A 20,688-nucleotide genomic window follows, 5' to 3' on the forward strand; every position below is an offset into this window, starting at 1 on the left:
TTTCATTTATGCATGTGGAAATGAGTGGATTTACATCTTCAAGACAAGAGGTCAATCTTGCAGCAAAACTTTTATTTTGTCAGTATTTTAATTATGCTATTGCTGAGTGAATAGCATCATTATAGAATACTAAATTGCTTGATGACCATATATATTTGTTCTTTAATAGCTCCATATTTTTCAGCCCCACATGTTCACTGAACAGAGTTCAAAGGGTGTCTGATAGAGAGATGCCACTGAAAGCACCAAGAGGGATTTTTGCCTCATAAGTGTTGACAAACTGTACATTTGTGCACATAACTAATTAATTTATTATGTTCTTTTGGCATATCAACACTAAACTATAGAAGTTTTATAACAGTTTTAATATAATGATTTGTGCACAGGAATTCTGCCAATTATAGATTGGTGGCAGGCTGAGAATGTCTGCTAACTGGTGACATGGCCTGAACAGAGAGGACATCTAATCCTGCTGTTTTGCCCAGACCATGGCCTGCCCATCATTGTGCTTATTGCCTTCACAGAATTACAATGTGTCTTTGGGAAATGTATTGGCCCTTTAACTGCTTTAAGTCCTCTACAAATATCAATATGCTCTTTTCATTTCAGTATAATTAGTGATTCACCTAGGCTGACCAGTCTTGTCTCAGTGACCCTCATAAGGTTAGCAGCAGACTTTTTTTTTTTTTAATGGAAAAGCTTTTCCTGCTTCCTTGCCAGGCTATTTTAAAAGCACAGGAGCAAAGTTGGATTTCATCAGGTAACTGTATAAGTGAAATGATTGCTGAAATCTAAATATATTCTAGAGGGTCACCTGTGTTAATTTATTTCGTCAAAAACAACCAGGAATCCCATGGCAACTAAAAGAAGACCAAATGTGATGTACAGGATTGTATCACTTACATTGTATGAGTATATTGTGAAGTTGGATATTATATAGTGTTAAAAGCTGGTGTTACTGAAAAATCAATATGATCTCCTTGGCTATATCTATAACCATTTTGCTCTTCTGACTCATTTCCACATTCCTCCTTCAAATTCAATTCATACAAGAGATATACAAATGTTCAATATGGTTCATGAAGACAGTTATTGGGAACTGTAGCAAGATGAGAGTAAAATCACAGAACTCAAGCCCCTATCTACAGTTGTCAACTACAGTTGTCAAGGTTCTCTGTAGAGAGGGAATAAATAATTAACTTGTAGTAAATATGCCCTTTAGAGGTCACACATCTGTATGCTGTGAACTGAAAGATGTAAAACTGCCTCGTTGACTGTGGCTGAACTGGCAAAAACTGGCAGCCCGATTTCTCTTTCCTCTTCTATCACTCTTACTACTTTGCTTGTCTTGCATTATAAAATTTTCTATCAGTTTCAATTTCTCATATTCTTCTTTCAGGAAGAAGTCAACCAGCACACTCTTCTCCTTCTTGATCTGTTCACTAATATCCTTGGGAATATCTGGGATCATCCAGTCAACGAGCATGCTAAGGAACATTACCAGGTTCTGTCATAAAATAAACAAAATAAACAGGTGAAAGAGGACAGTCAATATGACACACATTGATGTGTATTAACATTAATGCTGCTAACATTATCAAAATTCTTTTATCACAAAATTAAATATTTCTGAAACGTTTGCTCCAAAAATTTACTTTCAGGTGATAACTGAGGGATAGTCAAGATATCTTCAGAAATGGTTCGGGATATTATTGTAATGAAAAATTCACATCAGATTTTACTTCAAGTGAAATCTTGGTGGGAATTCCTATGCAGAAAAGACAAAGTCTCTGGAGCTATTGAGACTTTCTAGTTCTTTTTGTTTTGATTTTAATGGCATACTTATGGTTTTGCACCCAAATTTGTTCTTGAAATATCCTAGGTTTCCCTCACCCCTTCTCCTTTGTGCTCCTTCTCTTCCCACTCCCACTGATCATGTGTCACATCTAGACTCAGGCAACATTTCAGAAATTGACTTTCACCAATTTCCACTGAGCCTTTTAAAATATTATCCAAGAATTGTAGGCAAAAGTACACTCGGCCCTTCTTATACATGGATTCAAGTAAACACGGTTTTTGAAAATATTTTTTAAAAAGCATAAATTTCAAATATCAAACCTTGATTTTCCATTTTTTATAACGGACATCATTTTGCTATGTCATTATATTTAATGGGACTTGAGCATACACGGATTTTGTTATACACGGGGGATCTTGGAACGAAACCCCAGCGTATAACAAGGGTCCACTGTATTAGCAATATTACACCATTTCAGCATTAGGGTCATTTTCTTTAACTGATAGCATTCCTCTTTCCTCACTTGTTTTCTATTGAATCTGGGTCCTGGAAACAATTGTTATTTTTCTTGGTTGCAGCCATCTTAGCTAGTTCCAGTATAATATAGCCAGCCAGCCATAGAGGGATACATTTCATTTAGGGAAATAATTGGTTAATTTAAATTTAAGGATAGTGGGAAGGAATAATCTTTGTCACACAGCAGCATTATTTGTCAAAGATGTGTATACCTGTGAGGAGGCAAGTAATGGGAGAATGGAAAACAAGTTGAAAGCCTTTGGGTAAAAATTAAAAGGGAGAGAAACAAAAGTTAACTCATTGTAGGGGTCTACCATTGTCAGGATCATAGGTCTTGCCATGGTTGCTGGCTGTATGATGTATACACTTTGTTGTAATACTGAGTGATGGGATTATGCAACATAAGTGGTGATGCTGTGTAGAAAGACTGTTTTATCTTTCTTGAAGTTGGCTACTAAGGGATAGAAGAATGTGCTTTGAACTTTCAAGGTCAATTTGATAGGAATCCTTGGTGTGGAGAGGAAAGGAGGGGTAGCTCTTGGAATGGGAATGTTTTGGTTCAAAAACAAATTGTTGGTGAGCACAAAAATGTTTGAATTGCTAACTAATATACTTTGTAACCCAAAGTACATCAGTCCAGACAATAATACCATGCTATGAAAATCTTTAGTTTCTTCAATAAAGCTTTCTGTCTTTACTGAAGCCTGTGCCTCTGAAATGAGGTGAGCTAATACATGACAACCATTGCCCACCCTTTCCGACTGAAGTTTTGGATGTGCCTTCCTAAAACAAATGACTAAATATTTAAAAAGAAGATGCATGTTGTCTCCCTGGGGTAAAGATCTGTGATGTGACAGAGTGTTATCCCAGCTACACAATCACAGCTAGGACTGGCTGGAGACTGGGTGCCTCCCCTCTGATTGTTAATGTCTTTAAAACTGCGAGGGGGATAGAAATTGCAACAAGGAGGTAATTAATACCTCTTTCTGCAATTCCACCAAAGGACATACAGCAAGAGGACTTTGGCCTACAACCAACATTTTTATTGGATGTTTCAAATGGTGGCACAGCCAATCAAACTTATGCCATAGCTATTTTGGTCATTTTGGTCATTTGCAAAAATATGGAATTTTGTAATGGGTCTGGTTTTCCCAGAGTTATGGCGAAAATTTAAACTTCATTGGCAGTTTTGCTGAAGTGCTGAAGACAGGAAATGCACTCATTTTCAAACTTTTCTTCATATTTATACCTATCACTCACCAATGTTTGGGTGAGTGACAGATTGCCAGAATATTTTAATGCTTTTCCCCCCAGGTGTGATTAATAATGTACTTTCCAGTGGATAGTGGCCAAGGGGCTTTTTTGGGAGGGGGGAGGGCTCAATAGACAAATGAGATATACATATGTTGCAGACATCAATAAATATATTATATGAAACAATAAAGTAACATAACAAACAAAAGATTTACCTGAAAAATAATGACAAATGCCAAACGAGCAGACAGAACAGACCAGTACTGCTTCGAGAATTCATAGTGGTTTTCAGACCATGGCGCTTCCCTATAATCCTTAAATCTGTAAAATGAAGCCATTGTATTTTAATTGTACATTTGATAGCAACATCTTGTCTGCATCACACACATCAAGAAGTGCCTTGTTAAACAGTTCTCCATCAGCTATGTAATTAGCATAATTTATTTCTAACAAAAGTACATTCTGAGATTAATCTTCATGATTATGTAAAATACAGAATTCTGAATACTGCCTCTAAAATTTAACAGTCATAATCACATGCATGTTATGTAAGATTGGAGTGTTTTGTCAATGTTTAAGTTAGACTGGTGAATTAAATATTTTGACTGACACTTAATAACTTTTAAAATTCTTAATACAGAATACTTAAGTATTAATTTTAAAAAAATGTATTAAATTTATTCCTTTATTTATTTATTTATTTAATAATTATTAAATTTATATTGTACATTCTTGTCACAAAGCGGAGTGGCTAACTGCAATGAAATTCACATAAAAACAAATACAACTGAATGTTTGACTAAACCATTTTTGCTTGCAGGTGGAAGGACAATAAAATAGGACTTCTAAAATCTAGGAACAACCAACAAGGAAGTCATTTCTCACATTTCCACCACTGCTTCTAATATTAAAACCCAGGCAGTCTCATAGGTCCTTCACATCTCCAACAGCCTAGTCCCAAGTCACTTATATAATAAATGTTTATTTATAAACCGCTTTGCCAATGATCAAACAGTAAAATTGTCGTTAATCAAACAGTAAAAACAGTAAAAAAGAGTCTACATCATAAAATACATATTAAAATAGAATTAAATTCAAACGACAGTAAGAGCATTGGATAAAAAACTGTTAAAAACATAGCAGTCTATTAAAACCAAACTGCAGAAACAATAGGGGAGGTAGAATCTTAGATGGAATGGGAGGGTAGGCTTGTTGAAAGAGATAGGTTATAATCAACACTTTGAACTGGCAGTTTATGTGCTCTCTCTAAATGGTCTTCACATTCTGAGATTCAGGTTTATGTAAAATACAGAATTCTAATTAAATGTTAGAGGCGATATTCAGAATTCTTTATTTTACATAATCCTGAAGGTTAATTTTATTGGAAATTGGACCAGTTTTATTGGACCAATTCTGAAAACCCTCTCCCAGCAGGTCACATTAATACAATGAGGAATAAAATGGAACTCCAAGGAACACTACAAACCAATGGACAGATTGTTGAACAAGAAAATCTCAGAAAATTCTTCTGAATTTTCCAGCTATATTGACCAATGCTACTGAAAAATGATCCATCCAAGTTCAGACAAATTCTACAGCATAATACCATAACTGAACATGTAAAAAGGTGTTGATTGGTCCAGCAGTGGAATGTGGACATATTCTTCCTGTCCAGTTCCATGTATGTGTGTGTGTGTGTGTGTGTGTGTGTGTGTGTGTGTGTGTGTATATATATATATATATATATATATATATATATATGTATATATATATATATATATATATGCCCTAGCTTTTACTTATACTATATTTCTCTTTAGACTGTGGAATGGGGCTTGGTATTACTCAGTAAATGTGGTTTATTTTGGCAAGCCCTCAGCTCTTTCTAGTTATTATGTTATCCTCCAAATCTTGATACTATATCGGATTTGAACAACCACTTTCCAAATAAACACTTTCAGTGTTAGAATTACCAATGTGCATAGATCAGGGTGTCTTCTGTGCTGTTAATATTCTGTAATTGAATCTAACAAGAGCATTTCTCATCAAAATATCTTAAATACAGTACCTTAAGGAAAGAAAATCTTTGAATCCTATTTTGTTATATTTCCACCTACACTTGAATTTACTAATGAGCTTCTTCCCTGAAGTATTGGAAGAAGAATTCTGTCTGAAGTTTCTTTTTAATTGAATTTGTAATTGTTTGAATTTTTTCTCTTTCATGTTGTTTATTTGTAAAACTTTATTGTGACTTTATGGAAGAATCTTGCAGACTAGTACTGCTTGTTTTGTAAATTCTAGGCAGACTGAGAGAATTATTGGTGTGCGTACAAAGGAAGTTTGAAAGTTTTTTAGTTTCTACATTGCATTTGCTGCCTTATAGCTCTAGAAACTCACATCAAGACACCTGTTGGCTATTATTGGTAGGCTGATTTGGAAAGCAAAAGTTTATAAATAACTCACAATCAAAGCTGGTATATTAGACTGGGATTGTGATTGTCTACAATATTGGAATGGAGATAGGCAGGATAGCTCTGGAGGCTTCAGGCCAAGGACATTGAGCCCTGAGTGTTTATTACTTTGAATTCTGCTTATCTGTTTGTCTATTGACTAAAACTTAAATCAGCTCTTCTAAAGTCTAGAAAGTGTGTCTGACTATGCCTGGCTTCTCATTTCCACTGTATAACAAATTCGAGGAGAATATGATCATTCCTACCTAAGAATCCCACTACTTGCATCCCATTGATCCCACCATTTTTGTTGGTTAGGATCAGATCTAAAATTGCTGACCCCCTTGTTTTTTCTTCCACCTTTTGGACAATGAAATCACGTTCAAGACAAGAGAGAAATTTATTAGACCTTGAGGATTTGGCTGAGTTTGAATTTCAGCAAATGTCAGGATAGTTGAAGTCACCCATCACTATTACATCTCTTCTTTCTGAATGTGTGGCCATCTGTTCTAGAAAGGCATCATCCAATTCCTCAGTCTGACTTGGGGGTCTGTAGTAGACTCCCACAATAACATCCTTGTTGTTTCCTTCCCCTTTAATTTTTATCTAGATGCTCTCCACCTGGCTTCCAGTTTTGATGTCCTGGATCTCTTCACTGGTGTAAATATCCCTGACATATAATCCTATTCCTCCTCTTTTCCTGTTTGGCCTGTTTCTCTCACAAAGGTTATACCCCTCTATTTCTACATTCCAATTATGAGACTCATCCCACCAGGTTTCAGTAATGCCTATTATATCATATTTGCTTTGTTGTACTAGGAGTTCAAGTTCATCTTGCTGATTTCCTGTGCATTAGTGCTCTGTGCATTAGTGTAGAGACATCGAAGACCATGTGTTCCCTTTACTTGCTGCCTGTGCAAGATTTTTTTGCCTTCCACTGTTGGGTCCTTGCACCCTTTGCCTTGTTCCCTCTATGACAGTTTGGCTATTTTCTCCAGCCCTTTTGACTTCCAGAATATTGTCTCCCACATAACTCAGTTTAAAGCCCTCCTGATCAAATTCTTGAGATTGTTGGCAAAAACGTTTCTGCCAACTGACGTTAGATGTAACCTATCCCTTGCCAGAAGTCCCTTCTCCATGGAACTGCAGCCCATGATTTTTCCATATCAACTTTTCATTTGCCTGAAGTTCCAGACTGCTTTAGAATGCTTCTTTTTTCTCAGCACTCAGAGAACTGCAGTACAAGCAGATTCTTTTCTCAAAGAAAAGCAGTAGTGCTCAGTTTTAATAGATTAAACTGCTGTTAAAGGATGCTCCCCCAAATACTGCTTTAATCAAATTCAGTGCATTCCATATCTGAAGTCCATATGTCTGTTCCTCTCTTTCTTATTCTCTCTGTTTATCATAAGTTTTGTCAAGATGCATGCTGGGTTCATAACCCTTGCTGAAGAGAACACAAGCTGAGTTTATGTACCCAGACAAGATGTGTAGCAAACTTCCTATCACACACAGGAATAAATCTCAGTACAGCAAGGTTTCTCTCAAATGAGGGTTCTTTAATCTTTGTTACATAACTATTTACAAAGGTTACACAGAGTATAAGATTAATTAGAATACTCTCAAATATTCAGATACTCTCAAATAACTTTACCAACCAACTGACCATAACAAGTATGATCTGTAACTCTGAGGCAGTTTCTAAATGATTAAAGAAGAAATATAATATTTTTCTCACAGAAAACAAATATATTTAAAGAGTTAGACATATTGAGCCTGAGTAAAATAAAATAAACCTTCAGAAAAACTAAAACTCTGCTGGACCGTCTGCGGATTCTGTTGGTCTACCGTCCACCCCGTAGCCTAACAGACTCCCTGGCCGAGCTGACACAGCTGGTCTCGGAGCTGGTGTTGGAGTCCCCTAGGCTTTTAGTCCTGGGGGACCTCAATATCCCCTTTGAGGCCAGCTTATCAGATCCATCCAGTGCGGCTCGGTTGTTCATGGAATCCATGACAGCCATGGGCCTGTCCCAATTGGTCTCAGGTCCAACACATTGTGTTGGTAATACACTCGATGTAGTCTTTAGTACAGACCGAGATAATCCGTGGGTGGAAATAAATGATATTTCCCCTCTGTCATGGACGGATCATTACCTGGTCAGAGTAGGACTGAAAGCCACGATCCAGAAACTACTCGGGGTTGGAGGACCTATTATACTGGTCCGCCCTCGAAAGCTGTTGGAACCCAAAAGGTTCCAAGAAGCCTTAGAGGGTATTATGTTTGGGAACGATGGCGATCCTGTTGACACCCTGGTTGAAAATTGGAATTCGAACCTCACCGGGGTAATAAACAGTATCGCTCCCGAGTGTCCTTACCAGCCTGCTCCAAATAAAAGACCCTGGTACACTAAAAACCTTCGCCAGATGAAGTGGGCTGCACAACGACTAGAATGCTACTGGCGGAAACATCAGTACTTATCTGACAAGACACTCCATGAGAACATGTTACATTCTTACAGGGTGGCAATCGATGCAGCAAAGAACTCGTTCTTGTTTGTTTGTTTGTTTTTATTCATAAAAATAGACAAATATACATATAACAAAAGTTCATAATCCACATTACACTTATTAACATGAAAACCAAACAAAACAACACAAACATAGAACATAATATTATACCGAGTATTGTTCATCAGATAATTCAGATCTTCTCTTGTCAAGTGTAATCACCTTATTTTATTCAAAAAATAATTTTTTAAAATTGTTTTCCTTTATAGTTTCTTGTATTTCCTCATAAGTCCAAATTTTTTTATTCTTAATTCGTAAATCTTAACTCCTAACCATATAGAGAGAATTATATATTGTTTATATATTCACCCACACATCAAATAAGTGAATCAGAAATTAGTCAGAGATTATCTTAATTTACCCTTTAATCAAAATTCCAGCCTTTTAATATACTGAATTCTCTAAGACAGTTCCAATCTTCACTAGTTAATTTACCATTACTATCTTTCAAAACAGATGTCAATATATCCAAATCCATTGCTTCTCTCAATTTAACAAACCACTCTTCATCTGACGGTATCTTTTCCTGCTTCCAATACTTCGCATATAAAATCCTCGCCGTGGTAACCATGTATAATACAATACGCATATCTTTCTTATCAATTTTTAATTTGTATGTCATGCTTAATAGAAAAGTTAAAGGCTCTAATGGAATTTGAATTTTTAATATCTCCTCCATCAATTTTTGTATTCTTTTCCAATATTCTTTAGCTTTTGAACAGTTCCACCATAAGTGTCCGGGAAAGCAGCCAAAGGGCTGATAAGGCAGCTAGTTCTCAAACAAACAAACCCCCTCCCAGCACAGCAAAGTCAGTGTAAGCTACACAGTCCTGGAGATTCACAGTAGTTCTACCAAAAGGGATTACCAAGAGAATTGTCAGACGGTCCGAGGTTCAGGGTAACAGATAGGCAGGTCGATAAAGCAGTCCAAGGTCAAGGTTTCCGGGTAGTTAAGACAAGAAGCCAAAGGAGCCAGAGACAGAGTCTTTCCTCTAAAAGAGTTAGATATCCACTGGCAAAGAACCACACATGCTCCAGGTGCTTAAGAAGGCAAGGAGCCGGCCTTCAGCTGTGTCTGATTACGAAGACGCTTCTGATAAAGCCTCCGAGATCTGCGAAGGCCCTCTCTTTCTGCTCGACGCTCCTTGAAGGTAGGCACACTGCCCAGATCCTCCTCCATGTCCACAGCCTCGGCACCAGGCAAACTTGACTGCTGAACCTCTGGAGGGGCCACAGACTCTGCTCCAGCAGAACTAGGGCCAGCCTCTGGCTCCTCCATGACAGGTTCAGGTCCCAGGGGCTCTAGCTCATCCTCTGAGTCCTCCAAGCCATCCTCCAGGCTGGGCATGACAATAAGTGAAAAAAAAGACCCTTCTGGTTTATGACACTTCCAGCATTTTATATCTCCTGTTTTATATATCTTATTCAATTTAAAGGGTGTCATATACCATCTGTACATCATTTTAAGGAAGTTCTCTTTGTATTCTTGGCATAGTGTAAATTTATTTGTGATTTTCCATGTTTTTTCCCATCTTATCATTACATGTTTCACATTTTCGTTTTCCATATTTCTATTTTTTAATATTTTGTAATATTTAGATATATGATTTCCCCCCTTATCTGTGAGTATTTTATCCAATTCATTCTTTTCTCTTGTAAACCCCATAGTTTTCCTATCTTTTTTGAATTGTTCAAATATTTGATTATAAGCAAACTATTGTATCTTTATTCCTTCATGTTCCAATTGTTTTTGATTCTTGATATTATAATTTCCTTCTTTATCTACTGTTATTATATCTTTATATTTTAACCAAGAGTCTTCTTTATCTCTTGATTGATATTGGAATGCTTCTTGTGGTGATACCCACATTGGGATTTCTTGGTAAAATTGTTTCCTAATCTTTAACCAAATTTTTAAAAGAGATCTTCTAATAAAGTGATATTGGAAGTCTTTGTAATGCTTAATTTTGTTGTACCACAAGAATGCATGATATCCAAATCTTAAGTTACTGCTTTCCAATGTTAATATTCTTCTGTTTTCCAGTTTGACCCATTCTTCTAGCCATTGTAAACATGAAGCATAATAGTATAATTTAAGGTTGGGAAGTGCAAAGCCCCCTTTTTCTTTATCTTCTGTTAGCAGCTTCCAGCTAATTCTTGCTTTCTTCCCTTCCCATATGAAGTTGGCTAGATCTTTTTGCCATTTATCGAATACTTTTTCATCAGATATTATGGGGATATTTTGGAATAGATACATCAGTCTTGGTAATATTTGCATTTTAATGGTTGCTATCCTTCCTGAAAGAGATAGTTTTAATTTTGACCACTTAATTAGATCTTTCTGTATTTCCTTCCATATTGCGTTATAATTGTTATGAACCAAGTCAATATTATTTTTTTGTTAAATATATTCCCAGATATTTTGCCTTAGTTGCTATTTTGAATCCTGATTTCTCACTTAATTCCAAATCTTCTTTTTTGTTTTGGTTTTTTGTTAAAATAACTGTTTTGTTCGAGTTAATTTTGAAGCCGGATGCTTTCTCATATTCGTCTATAGTTGAATTTAAATGCCCAATACTTACAATTGGTTCTTCTAAGAAACAAATCATATCCTCAGCAAATGCTTTAATTTTGAATGTTTGATCTTTTATAGTTACTCCTCTTATTTCTGAATTAGTTCGTATGGCATTATTTAATACTTCTGATATCATGACAAAAAGTAATGGAGATAGAAGGCACCCCTGTCTTGTGCCTTTTTGTATCTGAAAAGTTCTAGTTCTTTCTCCATTTATCATCAATTGCGCTCTTTGTTCTCTATAAATATTTTGAATCCATTTATTAAAGTTTTGTCCCATTTCCATTCTTTTGATCACTTCTTCTTAAAAAGTCCATTTAACCCTGTCAAATGCTTTCTCAGCATCCAACAGTATCATAGCAAGCTTTCTTTCATTGTGACATTCAACGTGTTCTATTATGTTTAATACTGTTCTTAAGTTGTCCTTAATTTGATTGTTAGGTATAAAGCCATTTTGGTCATTATGAATAACATTTTGTAATAATTTCTTTAATCTTCCAGCTATGATTGCGGTAAATATTTTATAATCTGTGTTTATTAAGGAAATGGGTCTGTAATTAACAATGTCTAATTTGTCTCTCCCTTCCTTGGGGATCAAGGTTATGAAAGCATCCTTCCATGATTCCGGTATTCCGTTATTTTTTATATCATTCAACACTTTAGTTATAGGTTCTGTTAATACTTTTTGCATTTTTTTGTAGTAATTTGATGATAGACCATCTGGACCAGGAGTTCTCCCTTGTCTTATATTTTTGATTATCACAATAACTTCTTCCTTTGAGATTTCTTGATTCAGTTGTTCTTTTTGTTCTTCATTCAATTTAACTACTGTTTGTCTTTCTAGATAACCTTGTATATCTTTTATATCTTTATCTTTATCGGTATCTCGTATTTGAATCCCGTATAATTTTTCAAAATATTCCAGAAATATTTTATGTATCTTATCCTGATTAGTAATTGTTGCTCCTTCATGATGGATTTCTGTTATTAACCTTTTCTCTCTCTCTCTTTATAATTTATTTGCAAGTAATTTATTAGCTTTATTTCCATACTCGAAATGTTTCTTTTTACAGCTTTTAAGTTTCCTTTCTATTTCCTTAATTATCATTGATTTCAATCTTTGTTGCAAAATTTGGATTTCCATTTTAAGTGTCTTATCTCCTTTCCTTTTCCATTCCTCTTCTTTTTTGTTGAGTTCTCTTCGAATCTCATTTTCTTTTCTCTACTCTTCTTTTTTCCGCATTTATTTTTATAAATATTCCCCTAATGAAGGCTTTGCTTGCGTCCCATATCGTTTTTTGTTTCATCCCTTCTGTTGTGTTGATTTCAAAGTACCATTTCAGTTCCTTTTTAACTTTTTCCACAATACTCACTTCATTCAGCAGATCATTATTAAGTCTCCATATATAGTCTTGTTTCTTTTCCTGTAGTTTTAACATAATGGGATTATGATCTGATGCTGTTTTCGTCAGGATCTCCACTGCCTCTATTTTAGGTATTAATGTTTTTGTACCAATGAATAGGTCGATTCTAGAAAAGGACTCATGTACCTCCGAGTAAAAAGTGTAACCCTTTGTTTGATTATATTTATGTCTCCATATATCAACTATATTATTTTCTTCCAGTAATGAAAAAAAAGATTTAGGCAATTTCCCTTGATTTTTCCTTATTGGTTTACCTATATTGGAGATTCTATCTATTTCTGGTTGGATAACTCCATTAAAGTCACCAAGTAATAAAATTTTGTCATAGTCTGTGTCTTTTAATTCATTTACTATTGTCGTAAAATATTTTTCTCTGTTTTCCGAAGGAGCATATATCCCGACAACTAGTACTGTAAAATCTTTAAATTTAACCTCTACTGCAAGATATGTGCCATTTTTGTCCTTGAATATTTCTTTTGCATTATACTGTCTTTTGACATATATCGTCACACCTTTCTTCTTTGTGTCTGAAGTCGAGGCAAAACATTGTCCCAATTTAGGGTTCCTTAAGTATTTAACCTCTTTGCTCCTTATTTTGGTCTCTTGAATACAAATAATATCTCCTTTTAATTTTTCTAATTGGTGAAATATTATACTTCTTTTGTATTTGGTGTTTATTCCTTTTACATTCCATGATAAGATCTTTAAAACCATTTTTCCTTTTATTCTTCTATTGTTTTTATGGATGTAAGTATGTGTGTGTGTATGTATGTATGTATATACAGTTGGCCCTTCTTATACACGGATTTTTTATACACCGATTCAAGCATACACGGTTTGAAAATGTTCACAAAAGGTATACATTTCAAATATCAAACCTTGATTTTCCATTTTTTATAAGGGACACCATTTTGCTATGTCATTATATTTAATGGGACTTGAGCATACACGGATTTTATTATACACGGGGGATCTTGGAACCAAACTCCAGCATATAACAAGGGCCCACTCTGTGTGTGTGTGTGTGTGTGTGTGTGTGTGTGTGTGTGTGTATAAGTTTATATATATATTTATTTTCCACCCCTTCCGCCCCTTTTTGATTTTAATTATTTATTTCCAACTTATTAAAATAAAATACTTTCTTGTTCTGTGATGTCTCTCTATTGTTCTTTGTTAATTCCTTCTTCTGTCCCTTCATCTCTATTCACTTCTCCAGTATCTTCTTGAGCAGATTCGTCTTTGTCCGATTTGTCAATTGATGATTCTTTTCTAATATTCTCTTCTTCCTTCCTTAAACCTTGTTCTTCCTTATCTTCCTCCTTCTTCTTTTCTCCATGTCGAGATACTTTCCATTCTCTTGTTTTAAATGTCTTTATCTCTCCGTCATCTTTATTTCCTCTTCTTATTTTTTGTTCCATCTCCTTGGCTTTTTCAATGTTGTCAATTCTATATCTTTTCTGTTTGTAAGTAAAAGAGATTCCTTCAATTTTCTCCCATTTGTAATCTAGACCCAACATCTTCAGGATTTGGGCTAGGGGTTTATAGTTCTGATGCTCTGTCATTATCTACGGTGGAGATTTTAACTCTGACATCATCAATTATAAGCTGTTCTTTGTAGCTTCTTTGAATAACCAACTCTCTCGTCATAGTCCGTGTAAAACATATTACTGTGTCCCTTTGAATTCCTTTGTCTTTCGCCAATCTTGAATTTATTCTAAAGATTTTATCAATGTCCATTTCAGTCTTTTCAATTGAATATCCAATATATTCTGCAAGAGAGCGTAATATTCGTACCAAAGGATTTTCATTATTTTCTTCTCAGATGCCTCGAATTTTAATACATCTATCTCTATAACGTAATTCATTTGACCAATCCTTAATTTGTAATTGTTCTTGTCTTTGTTTCAACTCTTTTACCTCTGTGTCAATGTTTGCTGTTTTTTCCTTTGTTTTTTCTACTTCTTTTTGTGTCTTTGTTATATCCAGATTCATTTTGTCCATCTTTTTCCCAATGTTGTCAAGTTCTTTTTTCAGATCTTTCCTCATTTCTGCTCAAATTTCTTTAATTTCATCTCTTGTTTCTTGACTCGTTTCCCTTAGATCTTCTTTCATCTCCTGTCTCAGTTCTTTCATCTCTTGTCTTATATTTCTAATTTCCTCCAGTAGTAGCATGTTGGGATCAGTTACTCTCATTGTGTCTTCTGTTGATCCTCTTCTTATTTGAGTTTGTTGAAGTTGTAATTGTGATGATGCTTTTTTGGAGGCTGCCATATCTATGGCCTGTTCAAACTTATCATAGATAATTCAATTAGTACCTTAATACCTTATAATCTTAATTTCAAATCCCCCACTTATTGACAAACTTCTGTTACACTTTAGTTCCCATCATTTTCTAATATATCTTACACTCCTCTAACCTTAATCTTAGAATTCCATCAGTTAGTTCACTAATGTCTACAACTTAATTTTTCTCCTAATGTTTCTAACCCCTTCCTCAGAAAAATTACAAAATTTAAATAATAAGGGATAACGTGACAATATATCGTGAGGTTAACAGTTAATTATAATTTCAATAGCCCTTAGTATCTTTTATCTTATCATATTTTAGTTTATGCAATATAAAAATAAGCAATAAGAAAGGTAAGACAAACTCAGTTCATTGAACCAATAGTATACCTCAAACAAAGCTTAATATTATTATATAATATTATTGTATAGTATAATGTGGTATTATATTATATTATTAATATCTTACTGTCTCTTTTCCACCTTCTTTTCTTCTTATTGTTGCTCTGGTGTTCATTAACTCTTTTCAATTGCTTCCTTTTTTTTAAATCTTTCTCTCCTTCAGATCGCTCCCCCCTTCAATATTCCCCCAGGAGATCCCAAATGTTCATGTCCATATAGTCCTCCGTTTTTCCCTTCTTCCTGAGTATGTTGAACAAATTTCTGAAACAAAGTTCTTAATGCTGATCTTTCCTCTGTACACACCTTCTAATTTATTCCATTTCAATGTCCTCTATCAATTTTTTAAAATATTATTATTATAATTTTATATCTGTCCTCAGTCTTAGCACCTCCATTGTTCTCTCCCTCTCTATTTCCCGCTCCGAGTCTCTCTCAAACCACTCCTCTCCCACCTCTTTCTGGGTCTTTTTCTACTATATCGCTGTCTCCACGTCTGTGTTCTCCGTGCCCTTATCGAGTCCCTCCTTAATGTCCTCTTTTCACTTCGGGTTCTCTCTGGTCTTTGGTCTGTGCCTGTTTAGTCCCACGTCTTTTCCTCACTTCAGTTCTTCGCCATCTCCGACCAGGTTCCACGTTTCCTTTACTCCAGTCCGTGTATTCTGCTTCACGTGTTCCTTAAATCTGTGGGCTTTTGTAGGCTTTGTGATGCGAGTGTAGTCAGGCTCCACGCCCCTCCCTTTCAGCCTGCGTTTCCTCTCAGTGCTGGGCTCCGCGTTTAACTCTTTCTAGGTTTCCAGCCCTCCGTTTCTCTATCAATCTCCACTTCCTTCCTTGTTTGTCTTTTCCACCTTTTCTCCCTGCTCATAGGAGCATTCTCTATGTTGCTCTTTATTATATCTTTATTTCTTATATATTTTTATCTTGGCTTTTTATTGCTTTAATTGGCTGTCCTGTTCTGTGCTGCACGGATTGCATCGGCAGAGTCTCATCCAGCAGAGCTGTTCAGGGTGGTTAGGGAATTAACACAACCCCTGGCCACCCTGAATCCCTTATTAGAGCCAACTGTAGCCTTTTAATGACTGTTTTGCCGATAAAATCTCTCAGATAAGGGCTGCTCTTGATGCCAGTCTTTTGACAGAAGCTGTAGCAGAGGCCTCCAGTGACTCTGGAAACAAGGTTATTCTGGATAGTTTTGAGTTTGCTAATACCGAGGATGTGGACAAGCTCCTTGGTCAGGTGAAAAGGACAACTTGTCCCCTTGACCCTTGCCCTTCTTGGTTGACCGTTCAGGGAGGAGATGCTATTAGAACTGCTTTACGTCTGATAGTAAATGCATCTCTTCGGGAAAGTACATTTCCGTCACCTTAAAAACAGGCAATAGTAAAACCTCTTTTGAAGAAACCTTCCCTTGATCCCCTGGTAATGAGTAATATAGACTGGTCTCCCGACTACCATTCTTGGGCAAGGTGACTGAGAGGGCAGTCCCCTTTCAACTCCAAGCAGTCTTGGATGAAACCGATTATCTGGACCCATTTCAAACTGGCTTCAGAGTGGGACACAGAGCTGAGACTGCCATGGTCACCTTAGTCGATGACCTCCGTCTAGGCATTGACAGGGGAAATCTGCCCCTGTTAGTGCTTTTGGACATCTCAGCGGCCTTTGATACCATCGACCACGGTATCCTTCTGGAATGCCTGGGAGAGTTTGGTGTCGGGGGCACTGCGCTCCAGTGGTTCCAATCCTACCTCTCGGGAAGGTTCCAAGTCAGTGAGGCTGGGGAATAGTTGCTCTTGTAAAAGAGAGCTAACATCTGGCGTTCCTCAGGGTGCCATTCTATCCCCCATGCTGTTCAACATTTACATGAAGCCGCTGGGAGAGATCATCCGGAAGCATGTTATCAGTACGCTGATGACACCCAGATCTATCTCTCCATGTCTCCGACTGATACAGTGACTAAGGATGGCACTTCTCCTCTGGATGCCTGTCTGGGGTCAGCAATGGGCTGGATGAGGGAAAACAAACAAGCTGAATCTAGAGAAAACAGAGGTACTCATGATAGGTTCCCCAAGTCCAGAAAGAGAAATTTGCAACCCTATTCTTGATAAGATTACGCTTCCCCTAAAGCAGGGGTAGGCAATCTGTTTGAGCCAGGAACCAGGTTGCTGTCCCTCAGACAACTGGGGGGCCGAAGCCAAAAAATAAATAATTAAAAAAAATTAAAAATTAAATAAATAAATAAACCGGGACAAATGTAGGACAAAATTTTCAAATGGAGGACACTTTTTTAAAAAAATGGAGGACACGCAAAAAAAATTGCTGATTTTTTAAAAAATGTTAATATAAATGCATGTTTCGGAGGCTTCTATAGACAATTGCCCCCTTGCCTGCCGCTTGCCCCCCTCCTCCTGATAGGCCAAAGGCCCCACGCCCTCACGCAAGAGCTCTGGCGGCAATCGGCAGCAGGACCGGGCTGGGGCCGGTCCCAAGGCCTTGCCGGGCCGCATCCGGACCATGGCCCGCAGGTTGCCTATCCCTGCCCTAAAGGATAAAGTTCGCAGCTTGGGAGTACTCCTGGATTCATCTCTACAGTTATCATCTCAAGTAGATGCAATGGCCAGGAGTGCTTGGTACTAGCTTCGGCTGATACGCCAACTGTGTCCCTGTCTGGACCAAAAGGACCTTGAAACTGTAGTACATGCACTGGTAACCTCTCGCTTGGATTTCTGCAATGCGCTCTACATGGGTCTACCTTTGTACCAGGTTTGGAAGCTTCAACTGCTTCAAAACGCTGCAGCCAGATTGGTCACCGGAACCTCAAGGTTGGACCATATAACACCTGTATTAAAATCTCTTCACTGGCTGCCAATTCGCTTTCGGGCTCAATACAAAGTGTTGGTTATTACCTATAAAGCCCTATATGGCTTGGGCCCGAGTTACTTGAGGAAGCACCCCTCCCTACATAATCCGCTCCGCACCCTCAGAACAATGGGGAAATACTTACTTGAATACCCCAGGGTAAAACTATCAGCAACTCATCGGCGAACCTATACGGCGACAGCCCCTATTTATTTATTTTATTTATTTAGGTATTTATATCCCGCCCTTCAGCCCTAATGGCTCTCAGGGCGGCTTACAATTATTGTTTTTAATCAGACAGTTCCCTGCCCTCAGGCTTACAATCTAAAAGACACGAAACAAAAAGAGAAGGGAATGGTGGAGGGAAAGGGGATGAGGTCCAGTGGTTCTTCTCTCCCTCTGAGGCCTGGACCAAGGCAGATGGATTAGAGGGAGAGCTCTTCCTTCTTCCAGGCTAGTCCTGATGGAGCTGGACCTGCCTGGTGAACTCCCTCTCAGGCCGGCGGATGGCAGTTATGGAGGGCACAGTCTCCTTCCTCTCAGGCCGGCGGATGGCAGTTATGGAGGGCAGAGTCTCCTTCCTCTCAGGCCGGCAGATGGCAGTTATGGAGGGCAGAGTCTCCTTCCTCTCAGCCCCCACCCACTGGAATGCACTCCCAGAAAAGATCCGACTCTGCCCCACATTAGAAGCCTTCAAAAAGGCATTGAAAACCTACCTCCGACTCTCTTTAGATTACGATGTCCAACCACAACCAATAATTTTAACTGCTTTGTATATGGTTTTTTGGTTTTTATTGAATTGTATATAATTGTTAATGTAATTACTGAGGTACTATATTGCTTTGCGTCACATAATCAGTATACTGTGAACCGCTTTGATCTGGAGGAAAAGCGGTATATAAATAAAAGTTATTATTATTATTATTATTATTATATATAGCTAAGGCCTTCGAGGACAGGCGGAATCCATATGACATTTGTTAATAGCACCAGTAGATGCAGAACCTGTCTTGGATCCCATCCTGGAAGAAAGATAGGATAATAATCAAATAAATAAATAAATACATAAATGAATGAATGAATGAATGGATGAATGTCAGGGGTACCTTTACCTGCAAAAGGAAACTTCCTGTTGAAACTGTGAATTTTCTGGCTCCGTTCCAGTCTTAAAATCGCTGACATTGAAGTATGAGAGGGTGTGATTGATAAAGCCATGCATAGTTCCATTAAAGCTGTATGCATATTGATAGACAAGGCGTGGAATGAAATCAGAAGTGATAGAAATGACAAATGCCTGGGGTGGGGAGGGGGGAAGCAAGAAAAAATGCAAATGCTTGTGATATACTTTGATGTCACTCACTTTATCGATGATGGTGGTGGTCACAATGGTAGATAACTAAGATTTCCAGCGATGCAGAGAGAAATAAATAGTTTTGTAGCAGTTCAAGCATATATATGTCTACAGAGCAATTTGGAAATGAATCTCCTGTTTACAGTAACACTTCCACTATTTTATCTACTGAATAAAAGTAGCTGTTTTAGTAGCTGGCAGGCTAAGGAGTCTGGTATGTGTGGTGCAGTGGTTAAATGCAGCCACTCACTCAAAACCATAAGGTTGTAAGTTCAATCCCAGCTAAGGGGACTCAAGCTTGACTCAGGCTTGCATCCTTCTGAGGTTGCTAAAATGAGTACCCAGCTTGTTGGGGGCACTTAGCTTACAGTTGTAAACCGCTTAGACACTTTTCGTTCAGTATGAAGCAGTATATAAATGAAGTGGTTTGTTTGTGCCTTTTAAAAATACATATCTTGGAAGGGTTTTACTGCCATTATTTGGGATCCATAGAATGCTTTATTTTAAAAAGGATGGTCAAGCAGTGTAGCAACTAGAAACAATAATAGAATGATGAGCTGAAATCAAACACATTTATCTGTAACATAAACCTGTGTTAGTTAATGCAATGATTTCAAATGAAGTGCAAGGTGAGATATGTAAGTGCCCACCCCTGCTTCTCAGTGGCTCTTTTCCAAACCCACGAGAACCTGCCTGTTCCTTATGCCAGAGCTAAGGGAGTCTTTTAACTATTGTTGGTTTTGCTTGTACAGCAGTTCTTTCAGAGAAACAGAAGGGACTGCCAAAACTCTAATTTCCTATATTCTTCAAACAATGCTCCTCCTCCTCCTCCTCCTCCTCCTCCTCCTCTCTATAGTAATGTTTATATTCTTTGAGGTGCTTTATGATGCTTATTTTTGATCTAGTGTTGTATTAGATTATACTAGAGACCATTGGATTGCAGCCCAAAAACTGATGCTTGAATAAGGCCCATTGCTTTAATATGCACAAACATGGAGAAAATGTCAGGAATATGTAGAGAATCAACAGTATTAACTATGGTTGCTACTACTATGTAGCTTGACTAATATAGTTTGACATTGCTTTAACTATCATAGATCATATGGACTTCTGGGTTTTTAAGTTTGTAGTGGCAACCAATCTCTGACAAAGAAAGCTAAATATCTCACAAAATTACAAATTTCAGAATTCTGTGGCATTGAGCTATGGCA

General features: G+C 37.2%; 1 protein-coding gene across 1 annotated transcript in view; it reads right to left on the reverse strand.

The window, feature by feature from the left end:
• Window positions 1-774: 774 nt before the first annotated feature.
• The window catches only part of ANO2 (anoctamin 2), a 148,466-nt gene continuing 128,552 nt past the window's right edge, over window positions 775-20,688 (reverse strand). Inside the window, exons 22-24 of the mRNA XM_089526905.1 lie at window positions 19,239-19,420; window positions 3,784-3,889; window positions 775-1,507 (exon numbers count right to left, since the gene is read on the reverse strand). Coding sequence (XP_089383031.1) covers window positions 1,226-1,507; window positions 3,784-3,889; window positions 19,239-19,420 — 570 coding nt within the window. The 3' untranslated portion in view covers window positions 775-1,225. The remainder of the gene's footprint in view (window positions 1,508-3,783; window positions 3,890-19,238; window positions 19,421-20,688) is intronic.

Source organism: Sceloporus occidentalis, unplaced genomic scaffold (assembly GCF_023333645.1).
Source record: "Sceloporus occidentalis isolate IW3139 unplaced genomic scaffold, rSceOcc1.0.p SCAF_5, whole genome shotgun sequence".
Lineage (NCBI taxonomy): Eukaryota > Metazoa > Chordata > Lepidosauria > Squamata > Phrynosomatidae > Sceloporus > Sceloporus occidentalis.